The following is a 26,516-nucleotide window of genomic DNA, read 5'->3' as shown; positions in this document are numbered from 1 at the left end:
TTGGATGATTACAACCTTGGACAAAAGCGGACAGGGCTGAAATGACTTATTATATGCGGTAGTCTTGTTTTTGATTTATGACCGACATGTGCTGTTGTGATGTTGCGTAACTTCGTGGGACTCCTGAAACTTATCCTGATATCGTTAACTTCCCGTGGGCTCTGCCTCTCCCCTTTTCACAGGTGGTGGGATGGTTGCAGATGATACTGTTTTTTCGCCCTCTCCCGTGTGTAATGTTCCCTCCTTTCCCTGGCCCTTCTCTTTTGCCTTTGTTTCTACCTTGTTTCTTTCTTCTATATTTCGGGTTCTATTTAGGGCGACAGACACGCTGCTGGGGGGTTGGCCGTAGCCTTCTGCAGGGGTGTAGGGTGGGCTTGTGGGGTGGGTGGGGGGGTCTGTTGCTGTTTTTGGGGGGTCTTTTTCCTCCTTTTTTTTCCCTTTTTGGTTCTATGGCCCTTGTGTATCCCCTCTTTCGGGGCTCTGTCTCGTCGTCTGTCCCCCTGGTGTCTTTCTGGGGTATTTTTCCGGTATCACGATGATTGTGATTTGCTGCGTGTGTTTTCTTTATTTTTAATGTCTATTTTGTACCGGGTTATTGTTTTCCTGTTTCGTCGCCCGGGGGCGGGTGTTTGGGTAAGAGTCCCTTCCTTTTCCTTCTTCCCCTTTCCCTTCCCCCCCCCCCTTATGTGGGGTTCTCTTCTTTTATTGGGGGTACGTTTCGTATTGTTTTTGTATTTGGGTCCTTTTCTGTGCTGTTCGGTGGGACGGGTGGTGGCTGCGGTGGGCGGGCATTGGACGATGTGTGCAATGGCCTTTCCTCATGTTCGTTGTTTTGACCGGTGCTTATTGGTATGCCTATTTCGTATTTGTTTCTCCTGTTTTTTACGATCGTTGTGTTGCTGCCCGCCGCGGCCCCACCCCTCGGCCCGCCCTACTCCTGAACTCCCTAACCCGTCCTTTAAAAATAAGAAAACTACCTTTCTAATTCTTTTCTCCTGTGACTGCTCTAAGATGCTTGTTATTTCTCCTGTTTCTTTGCCTTTGTATACTGTGATACTCTGTGCATTGCTCCTGACATTCGGCTCTGTGGTGGCCAGCCCGGTGGGTTGTAGGCCCGTATTTGTGAGCTCTCTCTGTACAATAAAGGTTTTAAAAAAAAAAAATAAAGTCTGCTCCCGGCTTCCGCCTCAGGAGTACTGTAATGAGCTTGTTATGTTAGGCACATCTAAAGATTTCCATGTTCAGTTAAAAAAAATGAAAGTCATAACACGAGTAGTTGCAAAGCTCTTCAGTGACCCAATAGATCCCTGTGGCAAGGGTCTTACTAACAGCTACCTGTTAACTGAAGAGGAGACGGGCTGTGGATCCCCCCTCGGCTGTCACCTATACAGCCGGACATTTGGCAGACGTTCCTTCGTCTATTTGTCGTATCTCCCTCCTACCCCTTCACCCTACCCCCTTCCCCCCTACGCTCCCTTCTTCTTGCCTTTAATGTTTTTCTTTTGAGACCTAGCTATTTGACCAATGCCCGGTGGAGCTACCTGATAGCTGAAGAGGAGATGGGCTGCGGATTCCCCCTCGGTCGTCACCTACCCAGCTGGACCTTGGGCAGATTTACCCTTTGTCTCTCCGTTGTATCTATACCCTACCCCTTTCTCGCCTACCCCCTTACCCTTCTCACTCCATTTTCGTTTTCTTCTATGCTCCTTAAATGTTTTTACTGGTATCATTGGTAATATGTAACTGATGTAAGTTTGCAACTATGTGGAACCTTATGTAAAGCGCTCCGATACCTTCGGATCTAGCCAGCGCTATATAAAACTCTTTAAATAAATAAATGATTACATCAAATACACATAGCACATATTAACATATATAAATTTACTTGACAAGTAAATGTATATATGTATATATGTGCTGTGTGTATTTGATGTAATCATAGGAGTGATTTTGTTTTCTGTGATGTATACACCTTCATAAAAAGATATCTTTTTTAAAAGAATGAAGGAAGCAGGAAAAAATGAAATTTTATAAAGTATATGAAGAAATGAAATAATAAAAGAAATGAGAATTACATTTCAAATGTTAAGTGTCACTGTTGTGATTTAATGCATCATGCAGCCCAGGAGTGAGTAAGTCCTTAGTGTAATTGACAGATAGGCCACGAGGGAGTGTCCTCAGTGTTTCTTGGTTTCTTACCCTCTTCTCCCTGGCCTGAAAGTGTAATCTGAGGGGGTCCCCTATTATGCAGTAACACATCAAAGTTCTTCCTGATGTTGATTATTTGTTTAGGTTTAAAAAACATCCATAAACCTTACCCAGTAAAAAAAGTGCTGCATCTCTGAATAAAAGATTGTAGATAATTTACTACCTAGAACATATCAAAAGCAAACTCAGCAGACACCCTGCACAAATCATATTGAAAATATGAAAGTTATAAACCATATGCCCTTCTCTCAAATTTTAAAACTAGTTTAAATGTATTGGGGCATTTATAAGGCGCAAACCTAATCCCAAGAGTCAAGGGAGATCTTCGTATAGCACCATCATATGTTTTCTACACATGAGGATACAGAGACGTGCACAAATGCTTACATTCATCTAGCACTGAAGTTAACAGGAAGTCCTCTAGTCTTTTATATTTATAGAAAATCTAACTTTGTTGCCACCACAAATGTTATTGATTCAGTTATATGCAATACACAACTAGGTGTTACAAACTTTTACAAATAGGCCAGCTGTGGTTCTTAAATAGCGGGTTAGATCCTTCCTAAAGGATGCTTAAGCAATGGTTTGCTCTCAAATGAAGAGAGAGGAGAAACTATGATATGGGGACTTGGTGGTCCCCACAGGAACGAGAGATAAACCTGCTAACCTAAAAAAGCACCTTTGCCACACAGCAGCATGGTAGGTGTATGAATGTAAGAGAAGAGGGTAGTTTCATCCCCACTGTGCCTTACAGGAGATTATGCTTTGTAGGTCTCCAGCTTTACCCATGAGCCTGCTGGAGGCACACAACTTTTCCTGGAGATCAGAAAATGGACAGTGACTAGACTACGTGGTGGGGGAGGGCGGTACACTACACGTTGCTCCAGGTGCTTCTGGTCAGAAAACATATGCTCATACTGTGGCCACCAGACCAACACTGGTCCCTTCTTGCGTGGGATCACATTAATGGTTCCTGCCAAGCTCAACCCCCTTCCTCGTAAGACTGCAGGTCCAGAGTACACTGGGGTGCTATGGGCCAAGTGAACACTTACAGGCTTGGGGAGTGCATGCTTGGCCTCTTGAATTGCAGATCCTGAGGACTATACTATTGGGTGGTACTGTAGATTGAGCTTCGGTGCCCAGGCAAGTGTCATTCCAGGTGACTTAGGTACTTGATGTGAGTGAGTCTTTATCGAAGTTACTGCGATCAATGTAATTGTGAGCTTTACTGCATGCCTTCTTGTGAATAGCACAGTCTTGTGGGTATTTGATTTATTAATTTTTTTTGAGTAATACCTTTAGCAATACCATGCGGTTGCTTGCATTCTGGCTCGGTTACCCTACAAAGGTCCAATCTGCATGTCAAAGCTTCTCTCCAGGTACCAAGGTACAAAGCTTGGAGGTCGGTTACATGACGGTCCTGGTGGAAACTACCATGATTCAGGAAGGTGCAAGCCCCAGGAGTGGTGATAGCTGTGTTGGTAGCTTCTATTACCCTTGGTAGCTCCTATTACCCTGTGGAATGAGTGTGGCCCAAGTTCATTTATACTATTTTGGGAGCTATAAAGTTGACAGGTTTAGATCAGCACATAAATATGAGTTGGATGAGAAAGAGGGAGCAGAAGGAGGAAAGGCATGAGGAGAGATGGGGGAGGGGGAGTTTAAAGTCTAGATGGAGAGGCATAGGTGGAAAGGAATATTTCTATTAAAAACTCAAGTGATTGCGCTTGTCCCATCAATAGTTTCCACCTAGCGACTTACACAGTCTCACGGTTTGTTGTGCAGAAGGCGTGGCAAAGAAAATGAACCTTGCACCTACCGTTCCAAAAACGAGGATATCAAAGCGAATTCCATATGCTTTTATCAGCGTCCTCGATTCCTGGCCAGCGGCATCTTTATAGTACTTTGCAAACCTAAAAAACATGAATGGCAGGATGACTACTGAGACTCACGCTTTTTTAATGAAAAATGCACAAATCTTTCTAAATGAATGTAGGCACATGAAAAAGGTAGCCTCATTTTTAATGTGCATGAGGGCAGACCACGGCAGTAAAGGCAAAACGGTTAACTGATGAAGACACGAAGGAGTACATTATGCTTTAAGGTAATAGGGCTGCTTATGGGTAGCAAGCCTTTGAGGGGTCATGAGAAAATGTATCTTACAGTAATTGAATGGACAGAATAAACAGGGGAATAGGAAAGATAATGGGAGGGTGGAAGGGCTGAGGAGACCAGTGGATGGGTTAATGGATACTGGAATGGTTGATGGTGCCAATGAAATGATTAATGGGGTCACTGAAAATATTAATGGCGTCTGTAGATGGGTTAATTGGGTCACTGGAAGGGTTAATGGTGAGTCAGAAGCCATTTGAAATTCACAGGTCAGACAGGTGCTGCTGGTCCCCAGGTTTAGTGGTTGAGGTATTTTCCCACTGGGGGCTGTCCTGCTATGGCCCTGCACTCGGTCAAATACAAACTTTCCACACTTGAGTCTCTGGGTAGCGAGGGCGAGCAGTCAGGCTTCTTAGGGAGGAAGTCAAGAGCTCAGAACTCAACAATCAATCAACAGGCAAAATAATGTAATGACCATCCCAGTGCTTTTCTAGGTAAAAAGAAAGTAGTTTATTCACACAGCAGAACTAAATACTACACAAGTCAATGAACATGACAAACATGGTCAAACACCAAGTAGTGTTAAACAGTGAGGTGAAACACCCACCTTCCTTCCGGTATAACCCTGTAGTCCCCAACATTCTCAACATGGGTCAAATACTCTTACAGGTCCAACGTGCAACTAAGTTCAAGATCATTTTACTCCTTCGGCAAAAAGTCTTAGCATACACGGTACAATCGTCTGTGCGTGTTTAGTCTCTTGTACCCTGTGCTGGATAAGCCCAGAGTTTTACCTGCTGGTTATTGTAGCAGTTCCGGGTGTGTGGTGAATGCAGTCCGAGTTACTGCCTGCACAGCAGCTGCTCCTCTCTTGAACTCGCCATGCCAGCACCCCAACTCTAGACAACATTTGTTGGGTCACTCAGTGAGGCAGATCTGCACTCATCCTCAGTGGCAGAGGACTTCCAGGCTAGCTGCCGCAGGTGTTTTGATCTGGCAGTTTTGGCCTCCAGGTCGTATCCCTTGCCGTCATGTCTTTCTAGCAGTTGTGGCCTCCAGGCTGATCAGGGCTTCCCACTCGCAGGAACCAGTGCTTAATTTGAGCCAGTGGTTTCCAGTACTCAGCACCAGCACTTAATTGTCAACACTACACTTATGACAGTCTGCCACATGGTGGCGCTGCTCATCTAATTTAGAGGGGAGCAGAACAACGGTTGTTTATGAATACAATATACATAACAAAATTACTAATGCATACCTCCCCAGCCATTCCTTTAGCTTTGGGGACCTAGAATAATCTTAACTGTCGAACTTGTTGGTTAGAGAGATGGTTAGTAGTTGTTTCGTTACCTCCATTGGCAGCGATGTCTGGGGCAATGGGTGGTGGCAAGCTGCAGCGGCCTCCTGATCAGGGCCCTTGCAGCTATTTTACAAATTAAGCACCGGCAGGGACGTGGTTTTCACTCAGTGTTGGAAGCAGCAGCACAAGTTTATTAAGCCAGCAGCAAACTGCCAGTTGATTTGGGACACTTGTTCTGGTACTGCCTTATGCAGCTCACATGGAAACTTCACAAAAAGACTGAATGAACCTCACCACAACATGGCTCACTGCTGACTTCTCTCTCTGGAAAGTCAGTCTTCTCTGGGCACTTTTTGTGCTGAGATTCTCCTTCAGGCTTCTAGGCACTTCGGGCAGAACTGCAGCTTCTCTAGCAGAAAGTACAGACCTCAGGTGATGCTCTTTCACCTCTGGGAGACTGGCTGTCAGGCAGACACCAGCCTTGATTGCAAGGCAGCTCTTAGAGTACTCTGCAGAACACTCCTTTCCCTGGCCTAGAGAAATTTGGGACTGGAACAGTTTGGATTCTTCTTTTACACACATTGCCATTAAGTGTAATGTGGAGCCACTGTCTAAAGCTTCAGACCTGGTTTGGGTTGGTTCTCTTTCAATTGTGATTCTTACACTACTCTTCAGACACAGCCTGTGTGCAAAGTGATGGCTCTAAGAGCAGCTAGCAATGAGCTGGGCTCCAAAAACGAGTATCCAAAATATGGGCACAATGAAGTGCGAGATCTAGGCACCCAGTTGTCATTAGCTTTCAGTGAACAATCAAGGACAGACAAAAAGGTGCAGGCGTTATCTAGAAACGTCCTGGAGTTGAACAAAAGAAACAGTAGTCCCACCCCACATCCACACCATCTACCAAACGTCAGCGCTTAGGAAGAACTAATCAGCTGCCCTTTCCTAACAAGGTCTTCAATGAATACTTAAAGGGAGACCCTTCTTCATTCTCCCACACTTCAGTGCCTGGGTTTCCACCTTCCAGCTACAGGAATGTGGGCAACACACAAACATAATAATATTACTATACATGTGATAAACATAGGAGCTCTAAGTGTGTTCTGACGGTAGGACATGCCTGTGGAAAAAACTTTAGTACTCACTCATAATAATTTATTACAAGCAAGTAGTAATGTCACAGAGCTACGGATTCTATGTTCTGCAGGATTTAGAGGCTCTCTGACCGACTCCTCCATGGCTTCACCAGCTGCAAAGATCCCTTTCAGAGTCAAATGGTTCTACAGGTGGCACCTACCTGCACCGCCTACAGCTACGTCTTAACTGTTGGTGGAGCTGCATCCCCTAATGGGAATGAAGATTTCTCTGTTGCTTTTGCCAGCGGGTAGGAGGGACCTACATCTATTTCCACCACTTGTGAATCACCTCTGCTTCGGCTTGCCCACCCAGAGCACCAAATCAAACACAAGACTGCAAGAAAATCCATACTGAAGGATGCACTCCTCTCGAGCTGCCCCTGGTTGGGAATAAGCAGTGCACCCAGTTTCCTCTTTCAGTGCACCCTCTGTTTGACCCAACCCTTCATGGTTGGCCAGGAGGTGATGTACTCAAAGCCCCACCTCATTGCAGATCATGTCCCTACAAAGTCCCACCCCTCTTCTCTCACAGTAGAACATTTTCAAAGATGGCAAGTTGAGAAAATAAAACACACGAACGTTGATGGGAGGAATGCTTGTAATTTGTCTAACCACTGGCAATTGCCTGGGGTAGCATCCCAATCCATTGTTCCTTTGCTCACCATGCCAACTCAGTTTGGACTCGGACATATGAAATCAGCCTTGACACTGCGCCTCATGGGAACAGTCCAGCCCAAAGTGGCAGGCTAGCAGTGGTGGCTGGCATGTCCTGAGGGTGGGATATAAAAAAATAAAAAATAAAGACAACTTACCTGCGAGCGTGACGTGATGTATTTCTCCTCACCGATGATCTTCTCTCCTCGAGGCAGGCAGGCAGGCTCCAAACTCCCTTCATCAATCCTTGAGCTGTTCTCACCAAGATGAGAGCAGTGATAGGATTGGTGGAAGCAGCCTCGCTCTGTGCTCCACAGCGTTCTGGAGGCTTTGGCTTTCTCTAACCCAGCGGTCTCAAGACAGCTGGGTTTAAGACAGCTGGGTTAGAGACAGCTGGGTTAGAGACAGCTGGGTTAGAGACAGCTGGGTTAGAGACAGCTGGGTTAGAGAGGTTTAAAGTGCGCATCTGTGGCTGGCCGTCCGGGATCATGTTCGTGCTATATAAAACTTTATAAATAAATAAGACTGCCTGCCAAAAAGACATGCGCGCTTTAAACAGTCCAGACGCTCCGTTCAATACGGGGCAAAGAAAAATAAAATGGGAATGTATTGACTTCATTATCATTATATTGTTCTCTCTGGGGACATTTCAGTGGGGTGATGCTCCTCTGCTCAAAAGGTCGAGCCGCCCCTGCACGCCAGTTCCTCACCGAAAAATATTCAGTCTTCCAAACTAGGAGAGAAAAGTCAATGGAAAACAATGCATGATGCAGACTTGTACACTCCAAGCCACTTACACGTATTACCTGAAATTATATCCTGGCGATACATTATGGTCCGATTCTCTGTTGTCAAGACGACGGAAGGTATACTTTGGGACACAATGGGTTGCTTTGCGGTCAAGATCACAGTCCCAGTTGATCTGTATAGCCATGACACCACCCTAGAATGCCAGGACAAATGGAAAGAATCAGTGATCCAAAGAGGTAGTTCAAGCCGGATTTCCAAATTCAGGCTAATTACATTTCTATAAAGCACTTTCCCTTCAGAAAAAAAAAAGCTGTAACAAGCTATCTTCGGTGAGATGGTCAACGTCAGAGCATTGAAAGTAGTTTTTGACGTACAAGATAGCAGGGTACAGAGAATGACCACCAATCAAAGGACAAGTGCCTGGAGAGGTGTCGCCTGTTTAGGCACAGGAAAAGGGGTAGATTTGCTGGTAAGCACCTAATATTTAGTCCAGTTTTGCTGCTGCAGCTACGAACATGCTCCTAGGTACTGTGGAAGGCATTGAAATAACAAGTATTTTCAGTGCCAATCATTCTGACTTTTGTATGGTGAAATGATTTTAAGCATACACAGATTAGGTATCATACTGGCAAATGTACTGCAAGCTTCCCTCACACAAAATACCTAAATAAGGTAATTGCTTCAGCTAGTCTTACAGTCAACATTTGACACTTGCTCCAACATGTCTCATTAGTTGATCAAGGAGGCATCAGGGACAAGATGGCATGGGGTGCGGTGGGCACAAGGCGGTGGGGGACACGCACCAAGCCAAGTGCAGAAACCAATATAGAGGAAGGGTCAGAGGGGCGAAGGATGTGGGAAGGCAAGGAGGCACAGAGGACATGAGGAACAGACAGTAGTAAAGGCAGGTAAGTGCAATGGGCATGAAGGTAGTGACAAGGGGAATGAAGGGGGACAGATGTGATGAGGGAATAGAGGAGCACAGCACACGCAAGGTGGGGAGCCCGAAGGCAGTACAGTAAATGGAGAATCAACATAGCCCCCCTCGCTGCTTCTGACAGCCAACGGCAGTAGCGCGCCCTACGTCCGTTGGACGTCGTGGCCCTGCCCACTGCCCTAAACCGTCACACCGTGGCGGAATCGCCACTGCAGTTAAGAAATGCTCCAGTGATTGAGGACTTTGATGCAGAGAACCACTGATCAGCAGCCCCAGGAGAAGAGCACATGAGTACCATGGTGGGCCTACACGTCTCAACAGTGTGGAGCCACAGAGGAGAGACTGGGTAGGTGGAATAACACTGGCACAAGGAGATGAGCCAGATGGCCCAAAAAGCACCACAGATGAGATGTGTGAAAGGCAGATGTTAGGTCCAACCACAGCACTGCATGGGCCCATCATTCATCAGCAGGTCGGGATTGAAGGAGGAGCATCATGGGGGGTCTGCACGTGTCGTCAGCCGGTGCCACACTGGTGAAGAGAATCTGGTCAGACTGCTAAGCAGCATGACAGACCCTCTACATAGGAGGCTCTTGAACATCAAAATAGCACGTCGAGATCTCCGATGTTGTTGCTCCTTGGGTTAAAAAAGACAAAGAAAACCAGCTACTGTCCTGCACATGTCAACTCATGCTCTACCATCAAAAAAAGCATGCTGGAGCAGAAGGCGTAGTACATGTCGAGGAATCTCCTGCGCTGTCAGCTGCGGCACCACTGCCACCTGCACTAAATGGCAAACAACCATTTTACTTTTGTGAGCATGGATGGAGATCATCGCCTTCCAAGTTGGCAAAGCATTCCAGTACTTGTATGACAGGAATGGGCACTTTCACTGCCCACGCGCTGTAACGGAAGCACGCATTTGGCAATTCAAGCATATGTGAGGGGTTCCAGTACTTCCTGCTAAGCAGTCCATTTCTTGAAACATACACTCCAAACGTGTATCTATAGTGGCAAAAGTAATAGGCACTAGCCCATTATTTCAAAATTTTATTTTGGGAGGAACAGCACCGAACGAATATCTCACTCTTGCTAAACATACTTGATAACAGATGGGGTTGCTATAAACAAAGATTCCAGTGTTGTTTTCAGGCCTCCATCTGGTCTTGATGAAGGCTTTGTGCTGCCATCACTGGCACTAGCCAGGTTGCTCCTTCTGCACAAACGTTGCCTTGTTACTGCCACAAAACACCGTTTAGACTCCTGCAAAACCAGGCAGTTAAGGGTACAAAGGCCATGCAGAGTGTGGGGTTCATTAGTTGGATGTAACAATGAGACATGCATGCATTTGATGCACACTAACCTTTTAAATGCTGGGGTAGGCTGAAAAACTCTGTGTTGCAACCTGTAATTCAAACATATCTGACTAAATTGGATTTGTATTCTTGGATAAGTCACTGGAACTGCAGATTTATCGAAAAATGACACCTCTCAGTTACAATATATTTTAGTGATCTGTCCAAGAATTTACAGGATGTCCATCTACAAAAGTGAGGAAAATGTTAACTTCAAATGTTGGGCGTCAACAATATCCTTTTATATCAAGGTTAAACTCTACAGGCAGAAAAATAAAATATAAAGCCTTTTCAGCAGCGTACTATATAGTGCAACTCCTTCAGGCAGGTGTTTCCAAATAATTTAAACAAACCCTACCTTTAGCCTAGGGACCAATGTTCATGCAAACCAATAAAGCTACATTTGGCCTAGTGACCAATGTCTATGCAAACCAACTAAACTACCTTTGGCCTGGTGACCAATGTCCATGCAAACCAAGTAATCTCCCTTTGGCAAAGTAACTAATGCCCATGAAAAACAATTAGGATTTATTTGGCGTAGGGGCTAAAAACAAAGGCAAATGGTAACATCAAGAAAGTGAACTATACCTCCCTAGTAGAGATGTGGCTCGGTGACTTGGTTGTTTGTCTTAGAACTTGGAAAACAGGAATCCAATCCAGACTTTGGCACTTAACCAAAATCAACTAATTCTAAGTGAGTTCCTTCAACTCCTAGTGCCTGTATTGTAATTTTGCAAAACACAATTGTATTGAACTGCCCCAATCAAACTGGCGTTTGTAATTTTGTATCCGCCGGACCCCGCGCATGACAATGTTCTATGCACAGCTCCTCAAGTTTAAGGTGCCCCAGTTAAATTGTTTACTGTGACCTGTAAGGCTGTTTTTTGGAGCCAATTTCATGTTATTCCAAATACTAAGAAGTCTACACAGTTAGGTTTTATCCAGACTGAACTTTACTCTAAAGTTAAACACTTTTCTGTACTGCACAAACCTTAAACAATGAGCACGGAGAACTTGCTTAACTAACAATGCAAACATTTATTGGCATAATGGTAAAGCATTAATACATGTGAAGACAAACCTGAATGGCCATCTCCTGGAAGTCCTGTTGAGAGTCTTTTGCGATCTGTCCAAGCCGAAATATGGGGCAGAAAGGATCCGTGTTCCGGCTATACTCGCAATTTTTTAGGTAGTCAGCAGTTATATTGGGCAAAATGTTTCGCCTACAAAAGTAAGAAGAGAGGGCGGCATTGTTTACTATGCTTAGGTTGGAGGCCTCAGGACAGGAAGGAGCCATACGGCATTACCTAGTACAAGCACTCTATTTCGGGGCTCAATCTGACATCAATTCCAGCTGGCTACCAACAATACATTAGGTGTTTTAATTCTAAATTCCAAATTAAATGATAACATATGTATGATATATTAGACTATCATCGTACTTAAAGTTTACTCATTTGAATCCAGTTTCCAGCTGGCAATAGCACATATAGAAATAAATACAGAACAAGGCTCATCGCCAACAGCAGGTTACGTCTGTAAAACCTCAAAAGTGCCATTAAAAAATCAAAACCAACTTCTGCTGTAGAGATGAGGCAAGCTTAATGCCCAGAGTTACCGAGTGTGTTCCCTGGTTAGAGTAGGCACTGAGGCGAGAATTATCGAGTCCGTTGACCCTGGTCCAAGACCCTGCCGCGTTGGGAATTGAACCCTGGTCCCGGGCCATTCTCTGCTTACAGGTATACCGCCTCTAACCAGTGAGCCACACCTCTCCACACCTCTTTATGGGCGACACCTTCTAGTCTCAGAAGTTGTGGTTTCCATAGTGACACAAAATTGAGTGCTCAGCTGAAACCTTTGCTTGTAGAGCGGTTCTGAACATCAAGAACTAGATGAGTTGGCCTAACGGCTAGGGCGCTTGACCTCGGACCTGAGGAACTGGGTTCGAGTCTCGGTAATGATGCTAAACATCCTGTGATCCTGGGCAAATCACTTAATCTCCCCGTGCCTAACAAAAATATATGTGTGTGATCTCATGTAACATAACTGATGCTTTGTAAAGCGCTCTGATACCTGATTCGGGTCAAGTTCGCGCTGTATAAAACAACAAAAAAAAAGAAAAACCTGGGAAAGCATCTCAACAAGCATTTTAATGTTCACAGTCAGAAATTTGTGGACATTTTCCTGGGAAAACAAAGGAAACTTACTTGGTAAAGCCAAACTTGGGATACCAGATGTTGTTTTTCACCAGAACAGTAAAATTTTCAGCATCTTTGAGGACAGCAGGCCTGAAATAAATAGTGTTCAATTGTTACACTGGAATGTAAAGGACTGAGTCAATTACTTTTATGAGTGTTTTAAAATCACTGCACAGTTAACCATCTCATTTACGAAATTAGATATTTATAAGAATTACATTCATAAACATCCACAAGGCAGAAGTTCCATTGTTTTAAGAATGAAGACGTATTGGGGTAATTGCAATAGTGATAAGAAACCCAAAGAGATCCAAGACACTGTGGCCATGAAGGTCACTTCTCTAATGTTTTACTTTATTTATGAGGGAATATTTTCAGTTATTGGAAAATACTGGGTTTGCGAATGGGTAGGCTTTCCTATATTTAAAAACATGTAAATAAGTGTCCAAAAGTGTCATAATTTAGTCTTTAAATAACCCATAATATATATACTGTCAGTAGGCACACCACAAATTACAGTTTAAGCACGCATTTCAAAGCCAAAAGGTCTTGCCGTATTGACCTACTGGCTTCGCCAATGCTTTTTTGCCCAAGCTGTGCAGCTATGGTCAAACAAAAGCGGGTGTGAAAGCATGCGGATGCAGCTGCTTCATTATCTAGGCGCCAGCGTGCGTGATGACGTCTGTGCATGCATCAATGAGATTAACAATTTGATAAGTGATGATTGAGAGTACTTTTCAGAGTACTTTCGGGACCTAAAGGGTCTTCCAAGCACCCATAGTGTTTGCAACCTTAGAGTACATAAGTAATGAGTTGGTACATTTCATTAGTCTGCCTCTACATATTCCACGAAGAAGGTCTTAACAGGCAATAAAGTAGAAAGTGTACACAATTGGCAAATAAAATGTTACAAAAGTTTTTTCGCACTACATTCTGCCAAAATCCCAGAAGGGATCAAAAACCCAAAGCGGGATCAGAATCAGAAAGCACTGGAGTTTATGGGTGCCCTGGTTTCAACTCTTTACCCCGATTTATTATGCGGGTTGTCGCCTGCACTGTGAAAACACGTAGTGGCTTTAAAGTAGCGGTTCCGTTTTTCGCAAGGGCAGCGCAAGTTCGCAGATGCCCTAAGCGCATTCATCATAATACGGCACATTTTCCTTCATTGCGCTGGACGCACCTTTTTAAATGTATAATGCAGCCCTGGCAGCCATGAATAACCTGGAAATCATATGCACTACTATGCCAGTTACCAACGACCGCAAAGTCCTGTGCAGCGATCAGTGCTCTAAGACATGTTGCTTATGTGCAAGTTGTCAGTCATGCACATAGGGTTGATCATCTGTCAATTCACATTTACATCTCTATAACCGCATTTTACGCGTTGGACCGCAATGCCCCCGTTGTTGGTCACTGGGACCAAGCATTTTCTGTTGTACGCTTAGAGTGGAAAAATAAACGGGGACAGACTAACTAATGACTAAACCAGATTGTCGAATTCAATACATCGTTTTCATGTATGCATTGTTAAACAGCTAATCTCGCTATGTTATTATTCCGTGTCATTAAGTTAATTATAGTCAAGCGCTCTGCGTCAATTAAGACCGGCGAGGTACGTTTGGGTAGACCAGCATTATTTAACAGCAAATTATGTTAAATGTTTGAAAATAAAGTGAACAAGAAATGACACTGTGCAAGCGTATGTGTGGGCTCGAAGCTGCTATCTGTGTGACTGTGTCGACTCTAAAGAGATGAGACCAAAATCCTCCCAAAGCCGATTGAAGCGACTAGCAAAATGAAACCAGCTGCCATCACTGGCAAATGAAAATATAAGATGTCAGAGTGACGAGGAAGCCAACCAATGGAAAGTAATGGGTAGGCTCCAATTAAATTTTTTCATTATAGCTTTTTTTTTTTTAAGAACAATACAACTCGCAGTGACCACACACCACAGTCTCAGGTGAGACCTAAAAAAAAAAAAAGACAGCAACAAAATAGACTACTCACTTAATTTCTACAGCGCCCATGCGAATACATGTGTGTAGATTTGAAAAAGGGGTGTAGAGCGTATTAGAGCTGATCTAGTGGATGAATTTATTGTGTGATACAATAATTCAGAAGCTGATATATGCCAGCTTATAAAACACAATTATAAATATCCACACTATGTGGTCGTACCATCTTGGGGTGACTTTCAAGATCATTGGTGATCCCACATCTGTTGCCACATGAGACTCCACAATGGGAGTACAGGAGAAACTAGAAATAGCTTGATAGGGACATGCTTGTAATTCAACCTGCATCCTCTCTAGCGCAAATGTGTTGTGATGCAGTAGGCAAGTTCTGGCTGTTCAATCAAGCCATCATGGGTACCCTGACACTCTAGTCCCTTCGCAAGCAGGACAAGAGCCAAGTCACCATTCCTCAGAACCACAGGTATAATAGAGAGCCTGCCACCCGGAAAGTTGAAATGCACAAATGAGAGAGGAGATAGAGTAGAGACCATTCCTTTGACATCCATCCTCCTGAGGCGGAAAGCCAGGAGAGGCGAAATTTCACTAAATTTTTAAAATTGTACCTTGTTCTTATTTGCTGCACACCTGCTCCCCTTGGGGACACAATCTCCAGCGGAATTAGCGCTGTTTACGGGACTCTGGGGAAAGGATTAACACACTGCCGCCATTACCGGCGAGATCGCTGGCCACGCCCTATTTTAGGCCACGCCCCCCGCCCTCTTCATTTAAGACCTCGCTGAATGCGAGCGCGGTCTAAGACATCCATCCTCCTGAGGCGGAAAGCCGGGAGAGGCGAAATTTGCACTAAATTTTTTAAATTGTACCTTGTTCTTATTTGCTGCACACCTGCTCCCCTTGGGGCCACAATCTCCAGTCCCCAGCGGAATTAGCGCTGTTTACGGGACTCTGGGGAAAGGATTAACACACTGCCGCCATTACCGGCGAGATCGCTGGCCACGCCCCCCCTGCCTCCTTTCGACAACCATAAAAATGTGCCACTTTAGGCGCGCTTAAGGCAAGCCCGTCTGCGCCCGTCCGCACCAGACCGGGCCTAGGGGCCTGTCAGGCTGGCCCTATCATCACATATTCGGCCACTTCCCTAAAGGACTTACAGTCTCCCAACCCCACACTCTCCCCCTCCACCATCAGACGTGTCCTTGCGTCCGGCATCGCCCAGCCGGGTCGGCACCTCACCAACCTGGCCGCACCCCTTAATCCGCCTACTCAAAGCAACACCTCTATCAGAGTTCTCTATCTAAACACTCGATCTCTAATTAAACATCAAAACCTGATGTCCTCCTACTTACGGAAACTTGGCTGACTGCGGACTCACTTCCTGACATCCTGGCAGCCCTCCCCCCAGACTATTACATCCTCCGCGCCGATCGGCCTGGAAACCGCTCTGGGGGTGGGGTAGCGGCCATATTCTCCAAACACCTGCATTCCACTTCTACCTCATCCATCCCCCTCCCGGGTGTCGACAATCTCATCTTTAGCTTAAACACGGAAAGCGGAGCCCTAATCTTTTTTCTTCTCTACCGCCCTCCTCAACCGATGCCAACCTTCGCGGCCACTCTGTCTGATCAGTTGATCAATCTTCTCACTTCTCATCCCAGATTCGCCCTCTTTGGCGACCTCAATTACTGGTTCAACGACATCAATGCCGGGCCCCACGCCTTGGAGCTTTTTGAGGCCCTCACCAGTCTGAACCTGTCCCAACAAATTTCTTCGCCCACACATATCAAGGGCCGTATTTTAGATCAACTTTGGACCCAAAACCTCATTTTTTCCCCTCCCTCCGTCTCACCTTGTACTTGGTCCGACCACCATTTAATAGACCCCACCCTCACCATCAGTGGTTACTCCCCCATCCCACTGAAGGCCGGAGGTCTGTCTCGCAAATGGAATGCCCATGATGCTGAAGGACTCCTTGCGAACTTGTCAGACACTCGCCCTACTCTCGGGTCATGCACCAATGTGGATAAATTAGAAAATGACATCTCCCTCTGGCTGCAGTCAGCCAGCGATAAATTTGCCCCCCTCACTAAATTTCCCCCGACCAGACACCAAAACTCCCACAGATGGTTTTCTGATGACCTTAAAAAACTGAAATTAAAGGTACGTCAATCAGAAAGGGTATGGAGATGTAATTACTCCGAACAAGCTAGATTACACTATATCTCAGTTCGCAGAGAATATAAAACCGCCATACTCTCTGCCAAATCCTCCCATTTCTCTGATCGAATCTTCTCCTCAGACAATAACTCCAAAGAAATTTTCAAAATTATGAATGAATTGACATCTGACGACAGAACCCTCCCAGGCCAGACTCCCACCCAAGCAACTTGTGACGCCCTCAACCTTTTTTTCGTTGAAAAAAAATCCCTAAAATCAAGGCATCGATTTCCATCACCCCCCAGACCATCACTCCGGAAACTCTTTTTAACAACACTTCTACTTTCACTGAATTTCCCCCTATTAACCATACCTCCCTAGGACTGCTCGCTTCCCGGGTAAAATCAGGTTCCCCGAACGATGGCTGTCCACCCTCAGTCTTGCGAAGAGTATGCCACTCTTTACCCGATTGCATCCTACCTCTCCTTAACAGCTCACTCAGCACAGGTACCGTTCCGAGACCCTTCAAAGAAGCCATCCTTGTCCCGCTATTAAAAAAACCTGGCGCGGACCCAGCGGAACCTTCCAATTACCGCCCTATCTCGCTTCTGCCGTATTTTTCAATACTCCTCGAAGCACATGTTACCAGATGCCTTTCCAATTTTATTGAGTCCTCTTGTTATCTAGAGCCCAATCAGGCTGGCTGCAGGCCCTCATTTCCCACCGAAACGTCATCTTAGCTGTCCTCGACACGCTGAGAAGAAACGCCGACTCAGGAATACCCTAGGCTCTTGTTCTTCTGGATCTCTCGGCCGCGTTCGACATGGTTGATCATAACATTCTGCTCAACCGTGTCGAACAGGCTGGCATCCTCGACTCTGCTCTCGGCTGGATCCGGTCCTTCTTGTCGAACAGATCCCAAGCCGTCCGTTTAGGCCCTTACACAGCCCCCAAGACCCCCACAACCTGTGGAGTCCCTCAGGGCTCCTCCCTATCACCTCTCCTGTTCAATCTGTACCTCTGCCCCCTACTCCATTCACTCTGCAATTGGGACATCACAGTCTTCAATTATGCGGACGATCTGCAGATCATTTTCCCACTCAACTCCCCCAATGCAATAGACAATTTTCACTCTGCTATGCTTCACATCCAAGATTGGATGAATTCCAACCAATTGAAGCTAAACCCCGGGAAAACTGAGCTCCTTCTCCCAGGCTCTAGCCTCTCCTCTTGGGGCACCCAGTTCTGGCCTCACGAACTGGGACCCCCGCCGGCCCCTTCCACCTCTGTAAAAAGCCTCGGCGTAATAATTGACGCCGATCTCTCTCTCCGACCCCATATTAGCTCCGTGATCTCATCCTGCTCCTTTCAGCTCAGAAAGATCCGGAAGGTCAGCCATCTGCTTCCTACACCTGCCTTGACTCAGGTCATCATCTCCCTTGTGCTTTCCCGTCTGGATTTCTCCAACAGCATTTACCATGGACTCCCCAAAACCCTTCTCCACCGCCTCCAGGTGATCCAAAACCAGGCAGCCCGGATAATTTTTAAATCTCCAAAATGGCAATCCGCCAGACCTATGATACGCAAACTTCATTGGCTCCCAATTGAACAAAGGGTGGCCTTCAAGCTAGGCTGTCTTACATACAAAGCCCTCAATTGCCCCTGTCCTGCCTTCCTGACCTCCCTGATCACTCCCTACCACCCAAACCGCAACCTCCGTTCTACCCATCTCAAATCACTCACCACACCCGAAACCAGAACTAATAAATTCGGTGGACGAAGATTTGCCTTCTTGGCCCCGAAATTCTGGAACTCCCTTCCCTTAAATATCAAATCAAGCAGCTCCCTCCTTCATTTTAGGAAGTTGCTAAAAACCTTTCTCTTTCCCTCAATCTGCTAACCCTGCACCTGACCTCAGCTCTGGAATTCGATGTCTCACAGCGCCAGGAAACCCATGGTGTCAGCGCGCTCTACAAGTTTCATTTAATAATAATAATTTAGTACAACATTCAAATATAAAGGCAGGCATAAGGAGTACTCATGAGGAATCAAGGAAGCTAAATTCAGCTCAGTGCCACATTGGTGCTGGTGGTTGTGGTGGGATCCTCTGTCACTTAATTTAGAGGAACTGGCAATATCTAAATAAAAATCGAAGCACGGCTACTGAATGAATATAAGAGATCACAGCGGAACTTGCTTGGTATGGACAGTTTCTTCAAGTCTTCAGTGATGCATCCTGTTCTACTTATTTCAGCAAATTTGTTTCCAGAAATGCAAAGCAAACGTTGAGATAAGTGGATCAGGGTGGCTCAGGTCACTAGTGTATACTAAAACTGTCAGCAGTTACCCTCTACGCCAAGTCTCATCTCAATCCATCATTATTTTCACTGTGACTATACAAAAAAGAATAAGTGAAGCTATGACTTCTAGAATGTCAATGAATTTATTATAGTCAAGTCTTGTTTTTCTCAAAGAGCTTTTAAAGACATAAGAAACGTTCCCCGAAAGTTGAGCACCGACAGCAACAATGCACACTTTGCCTAAACAGAGGGCAGGTAATGGGCTTTGCACTGATGTTGCAAGTGATGTACTAACATACAGACTGGGCGGTGTTGATATCATTAGAGCAGCAGGTGCAATGTCACTTGACCTCGGGAGCGTAAGCGGTCCACTACAGCCTGTGTGTGGCTGTCCTTTACTTCCCAACAGTGGCCCATTTGTTTTACTTTACCCTTTTTTATTTAAAATTGGGGAGAACCACCTGAATTCATCTCAAGAAAAGAAACATCTCTCGCAACTCCGGTCCAGTAGAAACCCCCAACTTTGAGAGGCAGCAGTGGTGGAAGTGTGCAGTGCAAATAGGAATAGTAGTGTGCAGTGGCCTTAGTAGAACATCTTAGGCACTTTTTTGTTTTTTTTTACAAATACAGAAGCGAGTTAGCCACTTAAATGATAATGTATTCCTGCCAAATATGTGGGCAAAGAGCTAATTAGGAATGTAGAAGAATGAAAGCCTTAAGAATCTCTCGAGTTCCTTTCTCCTACATTCTTAAACAGTATAAAACAATTTGCCAACCTTGTTCAGGCAGGAAGTACCAAACATTTGTCTGCTAATTGAAGAGATAGTGTGCCCAGCAGACTTGTCATCCTCTTCACTGAAACCTAACATAGGCCCATATTCACTGGATTTGCTCCACCATCTTTGCAAGCGGCTTTAAAGCTTCCCTCTGAGAGGAGTGGTGGCTGTCACCCTCATCCTTAAAAATCAAGCTTGAGCGGATACAAGCAACTTCTGTCCCAGCTGTCCCGTACCCTATAAAGTTTACACAATAAAACGGCAACTCCAGGTCTTGGTGGAGGTCAGGGTGGCTCCCTGATTTCCAACAAGATGGTATCCCCATCCGGGGTAGCTGTGCGCTTTATAAATCTTTTATTATTAATATTTTTATTAGGCAAGGCTGAAGTATGCAGCTGGTGGTCCTCTTCACTTTGGGAGACCTGCTGTGGGAGGTGCGTGGCAGGGAGGTTAGGGCCCTAAAACTGTTGGATCTGTCCATCCCCTCATGCTCTAATCTACTGGGTGTCAGGAAGGCGGAATACATGGCGTTAGACTCTTCCTTGCCGTCTCAGATAGTTTTTCCCTTTTTCGCTCCATGGCACAAGAAATCAAAAGGGGGTGTTCCTCAGGGCTCCATCTCATCACCTCTGTTTTGAACACCCTTTTATGCACCTGGAGCGGGATCGTATATGTAGGCAGACAACACAAAGATGTTGTTTGGGCTGTCTGGAATGGGAAAGTTGCTGGGGGACCAGGGTCAACCCACACTCCGTACCTTACCGGCGTGTTTACAATGCACTGGTCAATGTTCGCCAATTTTCTTCAGATGAACCTTTTAAGGTTCTACTACCTTTTTCAGATACCTCTGCAGTTAGCCAGATATGATGGGCATTAAACCTATCCAGGACATGTTGGTGCTTAACTTGTGGCTGGCCCTGAAATGTTTGCTCATGCCAGAAATCCAGGTCTTGGCGAGCACTTGATTTCCTGTCTTAGCGTCCAGTAAATAATTCTTCAAATTTTCAGACCCCGTTTACACTTGGTTGTGGATTGAAATTGTCATCATTCAATGGAGGATTGACTATAGGGCAGGTGTGTACCTTACTTCCTCCAAGAGAAGCCTGGATCAGCTGCAGCAGATTTAAAACACTGCAGCTGCCTGTTCAATTTCACAAAGTTTATGGCACTGATCATCAAGCAAAAACCTATAATTAACAGCAGTAAAGGTTAGCTGGCACACACCAGAATCTGCATAGACCTACTGGTAGCACTGCGATCAAAACATTGCAAATGTCATCACAGCCACCATTATGGCCCGGGCATTACCAAGGAGGAATCTCTTGAGAAGCGGGAGAGAAGTCACCAGAGCTGTCACAAGCACAGAGTTCAGGTCTGTAACCTCTACCTTGAACAACTGTATCTCTGGGCATTGAGAATAGGTCTTTTCAGGAGTTATTCATTCTGCACCATGGTTAACACGTAAGCAATTTATTGTCGCCCTCTGTAGATTTGGAAATTTACGGTCAAAGTTCAAAGCAGAGTAAAGTATTTTCAATGCGGATGAGTAGAGAGCATTACCAAAGACCTGTGTATGAGTAACAGAGGAAATAAAAAAGGTGACACTTAGTTTTCCCCCCCAAATGATAGACTCGGGAACACTGTGATGTTTTATTGGGTATATTTCGTTTTATAGAATGTGTATCTACATTTGTGAATACCCCTGTTTGAATGACGGACTATTCGGATACTAAAGGGAAACTGCTCAGTAATGTAACTCAAGGGGCACATGCCAAAGTATCATTAAAAGTAATTTTACAAACAAAATCTGCTACTGCCATCTAAGGTTTCAGTGCTTCCTGAAAGGAGCGCCTTAATTTAGAAGCACCAACGGCGAAGTGTAATCAGCACTGATTTAAATGAAAGATATTTTCACTTCAGAGAAAGGCAACACTATTTTCAGGCACCGCCTGCAGCGTGAAGAATAGGGTTTCAATTGTGATGAACACATGTTAAAGGGGATGAGTGCGCCGACTTAAAACAGACAGAATCGGCTATTTATGTACACATATTTTTTAGGACAGGCATACGTCTTTAAAAAGCAACTGCTAATGGTATGTGTTATTCGCACAACCATACGTTATTCATCACTTTAGTAAAAGATGCATCTATGTTCATATTTATTTCATAGTAGTAGGAGGGATTTTATATTCAACTTCTGCCTGCTTTCATCATTCATATTTTTAAATACAAATACACAGTTATGTTTATGCCTGTCTATTGCAGAATTAGTTGAACGCAGAGGGCAGCATTCATGTATATATTATTAATTTCAATAAAATGCATGTATTTTTTATTGCTTATTATTCACCAGAAGTAGTGGAGTCACTCTAGATGAATTGAGCAGTAAATCATTCACAATGTCGGAGTGTGGAGAAGTGTGGCTCAATGGTTAGAGCGGCAGACCCTGATGCAGAGGTCTGGCCCGGGACAAGGGTAAATTTCCTGCCTCGGCGGGTCTTGGGGTCAATTTCCTCGGACCTGATAATTCTCGCCTCGGTGCCTATTCTAATCATGGGTCCCACTCTGCAACTCTGGGCAATAGCTTGCTTAATCTCCACAACGGCCCTAACAGCGCTGGGATGCCTGGCTTCACCTTGGGGGTGCCCAGGAGTGGACATTTATTTCACAGGGAAAAGCCAGGAAGGGTTCTACAGCAGTATGCGTACAAGCGCCAGGACACCCCAGTTGGGGTATTAGTGCGCTTTACAAGTACAAATAACATTTACATAGTGTATGGTGCTACCTCACTTGGGTTCAACCGGCTGCTCATGTCTAATTATACATCTACAAAGGAAAAATTGGTGGAGTGATATAGGAATTCAGTCAGTTACTGTGGTCAAAGGATTCACATATTCCTGTTTACCATTCAGCATTCATACTACATACTCAGTGTAGTGGTCTGGGTGCTCCTATTATCTGGGTAGATGTACTAAGCCCACATAGACCATGGGGCAGTTAAATATTGCTTGTTTACCAAACGTACCTCATCATTTCCTCGTCTTTGCCTGATCAGCACAGGCCCTGAGCTGGTCCAATAGAGATAGAGTGAGAGAATCACTGCACCACCGAAGGACATTGATTATCAGGGATGTAGCATAGTCAGTGTGATTTGGGCAGTGTGAATCTCAAATTTCCCAACTAAAAAAGCGGTGGCTACAGTGGGCGTGGGATGACCAAGGTTCGGCATGGACTTCTTCCATGAGGGACAGGGTCAGTACTGAGTTGCATTAGGTGGGCCTCTGTCTAAGGTGGCACAGTGCGTGAAAAATGATGGTTTAGAATGCTACCCCGAGCAGGGGCCACTAGATGGACTATTTGCAAACACTCATCGCATGTTGGTTGTTTGATTACCAGTAGTACGCCTGGAAACCTGAGACTGGTGCAGCTTTTCGAGCCTACTACTGCCAATGTATGTGCATTCCAAAAATGTGTGAACTTGCACCCATTTAAGGAGCACTTCCGTAGGAGATGATTTACTACTTTGGTAAACGGGGATATATATATATATATATAGTGTGTATGTATGTATTTGGCAAGGGCAATTTATTTCAAAATCTCGTGGTAGACAACATTTTTTGTTTCATTAGAATAGGGACGGAGTAGGCCCAGCTGCAGCCCTGGTTGATGTTTAGCAGGTGCGTGTAATTGGTGTAGTGATCCGCCGCCTGAGCCCGGCTACAGCCCTGGTTCATGTTAGCAGGCGCGTGTAATGTCGTTGAATGAGAGAGTTATCAGCCGCGGTTAAATCCATTTAATGAGAGAGTTGAGTGACAGCGAGTAGGAGAGGCTGCAGTAATTGTCCCCGCAGACACACTCATTTGCGTGTTCCCCCGCTTGAGGCCCAGATGCAGCCCTGGTTGATGTTATCAGGCGCGTGTAATTAGTGTACTGATCCGCCGCCTGAGCACGGCTAGAGCCCTGGTTGATGGTAGCAGGCGCGTGTAATTTCATTGAATGAGAGAGTTCAGTAACAGCACGCAGGAGACGCTGCAGTAACGTTACTTACCAGGCCTCCAGGTGAACGCGTTTGTCACGACCCCAGCACACAGCCACTGCAGACGATCTTCTGATTAATGTACGACCCAAAGTACGTACTTGTGCTGCAGCAGTTGTTTCCAGTGCTTCAGAGGGCCGGGCTTGGCTCCGCCGATCTCCGCCTCACCAGCAGCTAAGGGCCGGGCTTTGCTCCGCTTCCTCCCCCGGCTGGGCTTGGCTCCGCCGGGCCCCTCCCATCCCCGTGACCAGCAGTGGGCGTCAGAGGCAAGTGCCAGGAGGCGCATAAAGGCTCCCTCGGTGCTGAGTCCGAGGGGAGTCTTACTTGTGCTGCAGCAGTTGTTTCCAGTGCTTCAGAGGGCCGGGCTTGGCTCTGCCGATCTCCGCTGCACCAGCAGCTAAGGGCCAGGCTTTGCTCCGCTTCCTCCCCCGGCCGGGCTTGGCTCCGCCGGGCCCCTCCCACCCCCGTGACCAGCAGTGGGCATCAGAGGCAAGCGCCAGGAGGCGCATAAAGGCTCCCTCGGTCCCTCGTCCCGCGGGACGCGCGCGGACGCGCCGGACAAAGGGCGGACAGTCTGTGACAGTCCGGGACAGGACGCGACTGGGCTGGGCTAGGGACCCTGATTCTTATTTGATGGTGGACTTCCGTTACCCGCACACAGTGAGATTATAACATATCTAAATCCATCTCAAGTATTTGTCCTAGGTGTCTTGTTCTACCCTGTGTACTTTGGTAAAGTTTCTGATTGTACCTCCCAAACTATCATCCTCGGGTACGTATGTCTAAACAAAAGGGTCACCTAATGCCAAACACCCTGGATAATTATCTGGTGAAGGTTGTGAGTAAAATTAACAGTGAGAGACGGCAGTCATTAGGGTTAAGTTGTTCTCCTACATCCCTCACATCTTCCAATGCGCAACCTTCACCAGTATTACTGGCAAGGGATGATAGCAGGGATATCGTTAATCCCGATTTCTCGGCCAGTGACTTGCCCGAGTTAAACACTGTCCCCACAGTTGATCTAGAATCATCCCTGGACACGATGGTACAGAATCCGCCGACTCCTGTGCCTAGAGCAGTCAGAGCATGCAGGAAAGTACAGACCAAACGTGGGGGGTCACGTGCTGCTAGAAGAAGATTAGTTTCTCCACCCAAAATCCCAGATAATGATGAGGTCATCTCGGTAAAGGGTGACACTGTGAAACTGGAGGATGAACAAATAAAAAAATTAGTAAGCATGCTCGATTTAAAGATCAAGGGTATTGTCAAACCCCTTGTGGCTAAAATCGATCAGCTTACCGCAGAGGTCAATAGACTAGGAGGTCTCCTCAATAAGACACTGGAGGAAGTAGGTAGCCCATCAGCTTTGGTATCAAATAGGTGTGAAATCCAGGAGGTTCACCCAGGAAGAGGGGTGGGAGGTGGTGAGAATGTGGTACTGCAACCTCCGCCCACCCAGCTCCCAGTAGGTGAGGATTGCCAAACTGTAGTCATAGAGGCTCCCCCAACAACATTCAAAGAACCACGCCAAGAGCGCGACACATTCCAATTTGTAGTGGAAACATCTCCTCTAGTTCTAGTTCTGGCAAACGCTCCTCCTCTGACACCCGGGCAGGTAGAGTCAACGACCTCTTTGATCGATAAAGCGTTGCATTGGTTGACGAAAAACATGAAGATATCTCCCTGGGGAAAACAGCAGCTATCAGGGGAAATTATTATGGCTAGAAGGGTAGCATGGCTTGGGGATTACCCGAAAAAATTTAATGGTGACTGTATAGCCTTGAATTTCTCAAGACCCGAGGTACTCCCAAACATACTGGTAAACTTATTCCCCCCCACAACGCAGGGATTCTGATATGATCCCACTAACTCTCGATTTTTTTCTACAGTAGGAGATGGAGTGTAGCGAACCTTAGTAGATCTTGGCCGAAACGGGCCCCTGTGTTGAGCACATTGGGGAGGGGTGTCCAAACTAGGGATGGAGGTATTAGCTTGGAAAATCGGTTTGGGGTTTTGTCTGATCTGAATGAATGTGATTGACTCCTGAGAGCTGATAGATCTGTAGATATGGTAGCTACAGTGATCGGCAGAAAGCATGGTCCTAAGGATTGGAGCGGGTCACAAACTAACATGTCCCCTATACCTCATACAATCCCACTGGAGAGATCCCACCCCACAGGGCAGCCCATAGAGAGCAGGAATCTTGGACAACTAATTTGCTCGGATCCATTTGGAGAATACGATTGCCCTGTAACAGACGGGCTTCCCCCCAGAGAAGTACTGCCTCGTGCCCATAAACATAGAACATCAACCAGTGATTGAGGGCGCGACCCCAGTAGCTAAAATCTCGCAGGATTCATCTAGTATTCTACCAGGTGAGGCAGGGTTGGCTTTTCTTTCATGGAACCTCGCTGGAATCGATAATAACATAACATCCCCTGAATGGTGTAGTTTTGTTGACCAGTATGACATCATCCTCTTTCAGGAATCCTGGTCAATGGTTCCAGTTTATCGTCTGGGGTTCCTTAATTTTCATGCTCCAGCCACCAAAAAATCTAAAGGTCGTCCTGCTGGAGGTTTGATTATCTGGGTTCGCCAAGTCCAATGCTGTAAGGTGCAACAAA

General features: G+C 45.8%; 1 protein-coding gene across 2 annotated transcripts in view; it reads right to left on the bottom strand.

Moving 5' to 3' along the window:
- P2RX4 (purinergic receptor P2X 4) overlaps positions 1-26,516 on the bottom strand; it is a 232,358-nt gene that overhangs the window by 28,205 nt on the left and 177,637 nt on the right. For both annotated transcript variants that reach the window (XM_078667502.1, XM_078667503.1), the window contains exons 6-9: positions 12,660-12,740; positions 11,534-11,675; positions 8,217-8,353; positions 4,028-4,121 (exon numbers count right to left, since the gene is read on the bottom strand). In XM_078667502.1, the coding sequence (XP_078523628.1) occupies positions 4,028-4,121; positions 8,217-8,353; positions 11,534-11,675; positions 12,660-12,740 (454 nt within the window). The remainder of the gene's footprint in view (positions 1-4,027; positions 4,122-8,216; positions 8,354-11,533; positions 11,676-12,659; positions 12,741-26,516) is intronic.

This window comes from Lissotriton helveticus, chromosome 11 (genome assembly GCF_964261635.1).
Source record: "Lissotriton helveticus chromosome 11, aLisHel1.1, whole genome shotgun sequence".
NCBI classification, from domain to species: domain Eukaryota; kingdom Metazoa; phylum Chordata; class Amphibia; order Caudata; family Salamandridae; genus Lissotriton; species Lissotriton helveticus.
The sequence above is the reverse complement of the archived record's forward strand: the minus strand, read 5'-3'. Positions and strand labels throughout refer to the sequence as shown.